The sequence below is a fragment of the Vicia villosa genome, linkage group LG6, assembly GCF_029867415.1.
Source record: "Vicia villosa cultivar HV-30 ecotype Madison, WI linkage group LG6, Vvil1.0, whole genome shotgun sequence".
NCBI classification, from domain to species: Eukaryota; Viridiplantae; Streptophyta; class Magnoliopsida; order Fabales; family Fabaceae; genus Vicia; species Vicia villosa.
Genome location: NC_081185.1, coordinates 106,596,794 through 106,606,899, shown reverse-complemented (window position 1 = coordinate 106,606,899; position 10,106 = coordinate 106,596,794). Strand labels below are relative to the sequence as shown.

Below are 10,106 nucleotides of genomic sequence, written 5' to 3'. Positions count from 1 at the left end.
GTTATTTAGTTATTAACTTTTAAATTCGACAATACTTTATATCACTCTTCATACAAATTATTTTTTTTCATCTATATAATGATATTGAATTACACATCTTTTAATCAATAAATATTTTAATAATTTATTTAATAAAAAGACTAATTAATTTTTTGATATACTAATATAATTTATTTATTTATTTATTATTATTAAATAAACAATTTTCTTGCACTATGATAATTTAGACATCTATTCTATCAAAAGAAAAAGTGAAACTTCTTTCATATTTACAATCAATTTGTTTTACATACCTAATAATTTTGTCGGTATATACACACTTAAAAGCCAATTAAATGTACTTGAACATATTTCTTTTAAACAATTACTTAAATAAGCTAAAAACCATTTTTAACACCACCAAAACTTGAAAACAAAACATTTTATAATAAGAAACAAAAACACTTTCTTTCTGTTTCCCATTTCACTTTCTTTCTCTTTTCTCACACATGGCCTTTCTGTCTTTTATTATCATCATCTCTATTTCCTTGCTGTGTGTTTGGTTGGTGAGTCCCCACAGTGCCCTTCTAAACCTCTAAACTAAAACCTATCTCTCTCTCTTTTCTCTCACTCATTCATTCACTCACTTTCACATAAAAAAAAGTCTCAAAAAACAGCTTTCATTTTTACACAAAAATAGTCTTTTTTTTCCTCTTCCATTACAAAACATTAACTAGGTTTTGACTTCTAATGTCTGTCTCAGTCATTGTCCACTAGATTTTTTCTTAGCCACAAGGAGTGATGATTTTCTTGAAAATTATTGGTGTTTACATTAAGAAGCTTTCTTGCTTTGTTGGTTGAGACTCAAAGTTTGAAGCTTTGGTGGTGTTTGGGATTTTTCAGTTCAAGTAAATTTTTTGTAACAGCTGTTGATGTTCTCAAATAAAGACAGGTTTTTTAAGGTAATATTGTCTTTGTTTCTCTTGTCTCTTGGTGATTATCATTTGAAATCCAAAAGGGTCATGGATCTACCTCTTAGAATCTCAATTTGATCTTTGGTTTGTTGTTAGCAAGATTTGTTGGTTGAGAGAGATAAAAAGAGAGAGAGGGGAGAGAATGAAATGCATAGAAGGTTAGAGCTAGAAGAAAATTGCCAAGTTTTGAGTGAGTTTTTACCACTTTGGCCTTGTTGCTTTTTGCAAGGATTCTTGAGAGAAAAGATTTTCATTTTGCAACGGTTGAAATCTTCAAAGCTGCTTTAATAAGACCAAAACCCCAAGTGAATATTTTTCTTTAACAAAGCCTAACGTGCCTCCAAGTTTCAATTTTTAAGGCACCCTTTTGAAGAATTTGTGTTATGATATATTGCATTGGAGTTATATTATATCCTTGAGCTGAATTCTCAAAATTTTCCAAGTGTGTTTATCCATGAAGGTTCCTTTTCCAAGCATAGTGATGCTTGTTTTGCTTCTTGTTTGCTTTGTATCACTTCCTCATGTTAGAGCTCAATCTTCTTCAAATAGTGAAGCAAAGGCTTTGGATGTTGTTCTCCAACAATATGCTTACAAGTCATTGGTGAATCCAAAAACAGGTACTATTTACAATGCAACTCAACTTCCTTCAAATTTAACTGGAGTTAAGGTTTCGGCATTAAGATTAAGGAGTGGAAGTTTAAGGAGAAAAGGTTTTCACATGTACAACGAGTTCGATATTCCAAGTGGAATAATTGTGAAACCTTATGTTGAAAGATTGGTTTTTGTGTATCAAAATCTAGGAGTAGGAAATTTGTCCAAAAAGTATTACCCTTTGCCTAATTACACTTACTTGACACCGGTTTTAGGACTATTAGCTTACGATGCTTTAAATTTGTCGGCTACAAATTTATCTGAGCTCGAAATTAATCCTTCTGGTGACCCTATATCGGTCAAGTTCCAAGATGTTGAATCACCTCCTCATGGAAGTGTTGCGAAATGTGTTTGGTTTGATTTGAAGGGTCATTCCAATTTCAGCAATGTAAAAGACGGTAACACATGCTCTACTTCGCAACAAGGTCATTTTTCTATAGTTGCTAAGTCTATTGTTCCTCTAGGACCGAAAGATCAAGGAGAGGGTGGTGAGAAGAAGAAGAGTAATAAAAAGGTGTGGATTATTGTTGGTTCTGTTGTTGGAGGACTAGTTTTGTTGGTGTTGTTTTCGTTGCTAGCTTTGTTTATAAACAAATACAAACATAAGAAGAAAATGCAAGGTATGGAAAGAGCTGCAGATTCAGGAGAAACTCTTCAAATGGCTTCTGTTGGAGATACTAAAGCACCTGCTGCAACGGTTACAAGAACACAACCAGCGCTTGAACACGAATATGCACCTTGACATTATACTTTTCGCACAATCTTTAGTTGCTGGTTCGGTCATATTCAAGTTAATTTATTGCAATCAGAAATTCTTCTACTCACCCTTTTCTTAGATTTTGATTGTCTGCGGTCACAATCTTACGCATTCATGCAGTCATCTCACCGGAGGACATTGGATCGAGATCAGGTGGTGCATAAAATCTACATTGTCATCTCGATCCAATGTGCAGACTGCGTGAAATTGCTGATTTGAGGTAATCGGAATCCTTTTTCTTTTGGTACAACTTTCTTTCCTTGTTTGCTTCACATAGGAATTTTTGTGTACATCTGTAATGGTTTTAGTTTGTTTCATGATTCATTGTGATGGTAATTTAGCAGTAAAAAAAAAGTGTTGATAATGCCATGAATTCAGTCATGCTCCATTGAAAATGAATAAAAACTTCAACAACTACTTGTGATTATTTAATTTGTTTTTACTTTCTGTCTTCACATGGTTGAAAACTTAATAGCTTGAAATAAATGTTTGTGGTCACACTGCCTTTCAGTTCACATCACTTCTGTTCACACTGCCTTTTTAGTGTTTACATTTAATCATACATTCAACATATCAAACAAAAGATACAATTTTATTTTTGAAAACTTGGTATCGTGCCTTGAGACCGACTAATCTAATAGGGAGAGAAGCACACGAATACTGCTAGTCGCGACTAATTTTCATCGATAACCTCTTAAGCGCATAACATGTCTAAGAGTTAGAGATCGAACTCATGACAACTTGCTTAAGGTGTCTGAATCTCTTAGGACTCCGACCAACCATATTTTGGCCAACCACTTATTAGAATTAGAATAGAATTATAAAGTACTTATTCTAGGAGCCTCTCCTAATCATTGCTTGCATTTGTTTTTATTTAGTTTCCAAACACAAAGACAAAAGAAAGTATATAAACAAATAACAACACTTTGTGCTGTTGTGTGCTGGCAATTCAGTGGTCATCTATCTACAACTGAAAAGTGAAAAGGACATAGTAATTGTAATTAGTATAATGCAGGCAACAATGTCAGGACAGAAAGTAAAACTTCATAGTTTTGACAGCAAATTCTTCTTCACAAAATTGGATCTTCTACTACAATTATTACTACAGCACAATATTGCAACTTCTTCTAGACATTGGATTCTCTAGAGAAAGAAAAAAAAAATTTTTTTTCATCACATGGGAAAGAATACCATTCTAGTGCCATATAGCTTTTCAGCTGTTAAGCCATTAAAACACACTCAAATGCAAGAATATTTAATACCAGTTCTTCTTTTTCAACTAATAAATAACATATGAAGTTTGTAGAGTATGCAATTATGCATCTTAATAATGATATAGACTTCTAAGCTACTACATTCCTTTAATAAAATAGAACTAAAGTTACTATTTAATTATTTGTATTTGTATGAGTCAACTACTCAATCTTTATGTATAATAATAAAGAAACAAAACAAAGAAAATTAATGTTTGTAGCTGCACGGGTGAGGTAAGTGATGAAGTGAGACATCACATTCACAGCTCAGTGCCACCAACACTAGTCAATAATTTTTATGTCTTTTAGCTCAAAGTAAGTATCCACAAGCTTTTATCCTAAATTTCCTTTTTTATTTCTATTCATTCTATATTGATTAAGTTTTGAGGACATAAAGGCATACATGATGGGATATTACGAGGAGAAACATTTATATTGAGTCAAACACTCACTTAAAAGTCAAAGATTTACTTAAATAAGTGAGAGAAACACCACATATTAACCCAAAATCTTAAGGAGATAGGCGTATGGGTGCTCTCAAGTGTGAGCCCATCTATTATGTTCCCCCTCAAGCGGAAGTTTTATCCACAGAACCAGACTCTGATACCACTAATGAGTTATCATGAGAGAGAAACATTCACATTGAATCAAACATTCATCTAAAGATCAAAGACTCACCTAAACAAGTGAGAGAGACACCACACATATATCCAAAACCTCTCACTTATAAACTGCCAAATCTCCACTTTTCTAAGCAATGTGAGACTTAGAATTCACATTTGTTTTTCAACAATAAAATTGGTAAATTTTTAATATTTCAAAATCATATATGATATCACTTTTCTTTCTCTGATTTCCTCTGACTTAAGTGACCATAACGTGTCAAATCAAAATTCAAGAAGATATATCTGTTGTCCCAAAAAAGTTATCGATTGATAAAATGTCGATAAAAAATCTGACATCAAAATAAGCATGCATACTATTTTAAAATTACACAAATATTTTTCAACCGATAGCAAGTCAGATGAATATAAATACAACAAAATACAAGTAAATCAAATCTTTCTCAAGTCTAATGAGGTATATTATAGTATTAAAGATTTTTGAAAAACTCCATAGGAGGGCTAGAGGATTGGACAGTATAACCATGTCATGTGTTGATAATGTTAATATCCAAAGAGAACGGAGATTACACATACACGATTAAAGGTAGTTGTGCACTCAGAATAGTGTCAACCGAATATGTCAAGAAACAAAAGATGATAAATCAGACATGAGACGTAACATATCTCAAAGTACAAGGAACATTAACACATTACATGTTTAAATAACCGAATGACCAAAAATTTCTGCAAGCCACGATTCTTTCTATGACCAGTAAAATAATTTTCATCATAAATACTATAAGTTGTAAATTATTTAGGCAATCTCATCAACCAAACTATTTTAGGCACTTTATCTCTTTAATTTATATTTTTAATGCATTTCTTAGGTCAATTGTCTAACATCCCCAAACATCGTAGTTAATGCTCTCTCAAGTAGTTAAAGAACTCACAATTGAGGAACATACTTCTTTCCTCGATGCAATCTCTTGAAGACAATGAAATTACTATTGAGATTAATCAATAGATCCTTGACTAACTTTGACAATTTGACAACCAATTTGGTACACTCGATAGAATACCAATATTGTTGATTAATTCCATTCTCCAATTTACGACTAAGTTTGCGCCTGAAAATAATCTTAGCTATATGGATCAACCATCACCTTCATGGACGAAGAAGTTAGGGCAATAGCGATTCGATGAACCTCCATAAAAACTAAGATGCCAACAATTGTGTTTTTTCCTACTACTTCTAGAGTTCTGTCGGTTCTTCATTTGACAAGCCATTGGTAAATAAGTGTTATCATAAATGGATTTATATGACTACAATCCAATAATCTTTTCATGTTACATTTTTTTTTTTTTTGGTTTATAACCACCGGTTTAGTCCGGTTCTTTTTCACGTTACATTTTTTTTTTGGTTTATAAAAACCGGTTTAATCCGGTTCGGGGGAACAACTCTGGCATCAAGTGGGTCAAGCCCCCTCCCGATCGCAGTTGTGAGAGATCGAACCGTGGTTCTCCCTACCAAGTCCAGCGCCAATCACCACTGGACCAACTAACGATTGGTTTTTCATGTTACATTTATCTTAGGTAATTTGTGTTTTTCTTTTCAGTTGTACTCTTATTTTAAAATAAAAGAGTACTTATACTTGTTTAAGATTTAAAAATTAAAAATAATAATGATATTATTTTAGAATGTATTTTTTGTTTTCAATAATCATAAATTTTGTAAAAAAAATTATAACTATTAATTTTTTAATAAAGATATTATTCTACTTTTTTTAACATATAATTTGGCTCTGTTTAGTAAGTCATGTTTTCGAGCTTATGTCTTATGTCTTATAAGCTCATATGTTAATTTAGACCCGTTTGATAACGGTCTTTTCATCACAAGCTTATAGTTTATTTTACTAGCTTATAGCTTATTTTTCAGACGCTATTTCAAATAACGTTTTAGTTTATGTCTTATAACTTATTATTTTTTCTTCCTTTTTTATCCTTATTATTTTAATTAAAATCCATTTTTAACCCTTATAATTTATTTTAATTTAAAATAAAATAAATATATATTAAATATCTTTTATGTCATTTTACATTTATAAGTTAATTGAACCGCTAATTTTACCAAACACTTCAATTAGCTTATAAGCTATCAGTCTCAAACATCCGCTATAAGCTATAAGTCATCCGTCATCAGCCATTAGTCATAAGCTATAAGCTATCAGCTAGCTTATCAGTCAACCGCTATTTTTACCAAACAGTATTTTAGAAAAAATTTAGATTTTTTTGATTTTGTTTGATAAAAATAGCGGTTGACTAAAAAATTAGCTAATAACATATAATTTATAACTGATGGTTACGGGTGACAAAATGGACTCGGCCCACGGAAAAAATCTGTTTTATCCGTCATTTTTCGCGGGCATAAACAAAATTTGCCCTAATTTTAATCTTGTTTTAACATGTTACTACTTTGAACTGCTGTCAAACATCTTGAAATATTGTCAACATGTTATAACATGTGTTAAATTTGTTTAAATGTTGTTAAATGCTAATATGATGGTATGCTACTGTTAAATGTTTATCTACTGCTGTTAAATACTGTTTGGCTGCTGTTAAATGCTAACCTGCTGTTTTGCTGTTGTTAAATTATAATCTGATGTTGTTCTGCCGTTGTTAAATGTTGTTAAGTAGGCCGTTAAATGGTTTTATGTTGCTGTTAAATGCTGCCGAATATGCAGTAACATAGTGTTTTACATGTTGTAACATGTTCTATTCTTTTGTTGAGTTTGTGATGTTGAACTTGAACTTATGTTTTTTTTTGCTTGAAAGATGGTGGACCAAAACCCAAAAAACAAGAAAGAAACTATACAACAATCACTCTAGTAGTGTGACTAAGAAGCCGATCCTTACGGAGATACGATTTAAAAAACTCATCTTAAACTTGTTGAACTTGAACTTATCTTAAACTAATTGTTGAATTTAATTATTCATTTGAATGTAGGATAATGATAGTGTTTATTTTGATGCAATTCAATGCAAATACATTTTTTATTAGTGATGTATGTTTTTAATCTATAGTATGAGTGAAAAAACAAGTTTTTTAAAGAGAGAAGCGAGCATGACCGCCATTAAATGGTGTGGTCCTAGTAAATGAGTCCACGTCTACAACTTTGACCGCCCCGTCCCGCCTCATTTTTTGTGGGCTTTTGCGGGTCAGGCCTAAATGAGGCGGACATGCCAATTTGCCACGCCTACTGATGACTGATAGCTTATACTCCACCTGTCATAAATTATAAGTCACTTTATCAAAAATATTGGTTCCAAATTATAAGTTATTTTACAATTTTAATACATCATTAATAATTTTTTTGCCTAATATACCCTCTTCTATTTATTTCTCTTTCTTCTTTCAATTCTTTTTTGCCTAATATACCCTCTTCTATTTATTTCTCTTTCTTCTTTCAATTCTTTTATTTCACTTTTCAATGTAATCTATTTATAATCTTTTATTTTCACTTTTCCATAAAGTAATAATTGTGTTTCTTAATTCCCGTGAAATGCCTTATAATTTGAGACGGAGATAGTAACTTATAGTTAATGACTGATGACTTATAGTAGATCAGCTGATTGAAGTGTTTAATAAAATTAGCGGTTCAATTAGTTGATAAATTAAAATGACATAAAAGACATTTAATTTATATTTATTTTATTTTAAATTAAAATAAATTATAAATAATATCAGTGAAATAATAAGAGAAAAAAATATAAGTATAAATTATAAAGTAAAATGCTAATTATTTCCAAAAATATAAATTAATAAAATAAAATTGAGTGACATTCTTCTATTTTTAACTAAATTGAAATAAGAAAAGAAATATATAAAAGCTAATAAATTTTTTGTTTTTCTGTTTAGTGGAAATTCCCGTGAAATATATAAAAGCAAAATTAATTGGTTATCTGGTTTTTTATGCTTATGCTTGGTTCTGGTGGGAGTTGCAAATGTTAGCAGTTTAACAAGTTAGCAGGGAGGAAGGTTTCCAATCAGTGAGGTTAAAGTTTTGGGGTTTCATTTGATTGTATTATGTTCTACTTATGGTGTGGCTCATGCCTTTAATATATTTAATTATTTATGCTGGTTTATAGGAATTAAATCATTTTTACAATAGAGAAAAAAATCTCTTAATGAAATAGTTAAAGCTTGTTTCAAAATGAATCTGTTGATAGTAGAAACTTTGAAGACTTGAAAGCAAACTTGTTTAGAAATGAGCTCTGTTGATAGTAATCCCAATACTTTCTTAAATTTTTCAGTATAAAATATTCATATATTATTAATTGTAAGTACGTTAGGTCCCTTCTTCTCTTTTTTTTGGAATTTTATCTGTGATGAAAAGTTAGTGAGAGAAGCACCATCTTCTCTCTAGAATTTTTCCTTCACCTAGTTTCTTCTCAAAGCAATATTATGGAGTGGTCAAGAGTGACGAGGAAAGGCAGAACATGGAAACCAAGATGGGACGCAGAAGGTCAAAGGAAAACACACTCAAGGAGAGGGGATGAACACAGTAAGGAAGTCAACAGTTGTTCTTTCTTCATCACGGAATTCCCAACTAATGTTGGAGCGAAGGAGCTTTACAACATCTTCAGGGATTATGGAGCTGTAGATGAGGTGGTAATCCCACCAAAGCTGGATGTTAGAGGAAAGCGATATGGTTTTGTGAGGTTCTTCGACGTAAGGGAACCGGAGAGAATGGCGGTTAAACTGGATAACATTTTTATTGAGGGGAGAAAACTACACGCAAATCTTCCAAAGTATGTTAGGGCTGGTGCCTTAAGGAGGAATCAAAACGAAGGCGGTGGTGGTAAAGAGATGAAGTCGAACCTTGTGGAGAAAAAAGCTAATATGGAGCAGGGTCAAGTTTCAAAAGGTTTCAACCCTGGAAGGGTGGCTACGGAAGGTATAAGTCGCTCTTTCGCTCATGTGGTCGCAAACAAAGGGAAGGATCAAGGGGGAAAGAATAGAGGGAACAAACCCATTTTCACTCATATGGAGTTTGACAGAAGCAAGGAGCATATAGTCAGATTCGAAAAAGCCTACGTAGGGGTGGTTGTGAATCCAGGAATGACATATAATATGCAAGAATATTTCAATATGGAGGGGTATTTTTCAGTTAAGGTAACACCGATCGGTGCAAACAAATGTTTGTTAGAGGAGAGGGATGAAGGGGAGTTGGAATTTCTGGTTAGGGAGGCAAAAGACTGGTTAAACCAGTGGTTCAAGGAGATTAGAAGATGGTCCCCGGAAGAGGTGGATAATGAGAGAGTAACTTGGCTCCGCTGTTACGGCATTCCATGCCATGTGTGGTGCCCGGAGTTTTTTCAGTTCTTGGCGTCTCCGGTGGGAACTTACCTGTGTTCCGATGATGAAACTCATAATCATGAGAAGTTTGATGTAGCCAGAATCTTAGTTAGAACAAAGTATAATATTGTGCTCAATGAAACTTTCAACATTGGGATAAATGGTGATGCCTTTTCGATAAAGATTGTTGAAGATTCTCAAGGTCCGGTGAGAATTGTTCTACCCAAAAATGCGGCGAAGGATTACACTGAGACGGTGGCGGAGTCGTCTTTTGGGGGTGAGGAAGGTTCAGACTGGGATGAGGAGGCAGAGGAGGTTGGTACGGAAAACTTTTGTGAAGGAGATATCTTGAGGAAATCTCTGAGTGTTGATGGTGACGGAAAGTTATTGGAAAGTGGGGAAAAGGTGAAGTATGTTGGTAAGGAAAACGACAACAAAACAGTGGTGGCGGCTGTCATAACGAAAAAGCAAATAACCAACAAGGTTACGTCTAATCATGGTAAAATACTCAATGGGATTGGTGTTGGGAAG

The 10,106-nt window shown here is 32.8% G+C and overlaps 1 protein-coding gene across 1 annotated transcript; it reads left to right on the top strand.

The window, feature by feature from the left end:
- Positions 1-429: 429 nt before the first annotated feature.
- On the top strand, positions 430-3,482 carry LOC131609493 (uncharacterized). Its single transcript, XM_058881197.1, has one exon. It carries the CDS (start codon positions 1,408-1,410, stop codon positions 2,344-2,346), a length of 939 nt encoding a protein of 312 aa, XP_058737180.1. The 5' UTR covers positions 430-1,407; the 3' UTR covers positions 2,347-3,482.
- The last annotated feature ends 6,624 nt before the right edge of the window (positions 3,483-10,106 follow it).

Coding starts and splice junctions, on each gene's coding strand:
- LOC131609493 (XM_058881197.1), top strand. CDS start 1,408: ATGAAGGTTCCTTTTCCAAGCATAGTGATGCTTGTTTTGCTTCTTGTT.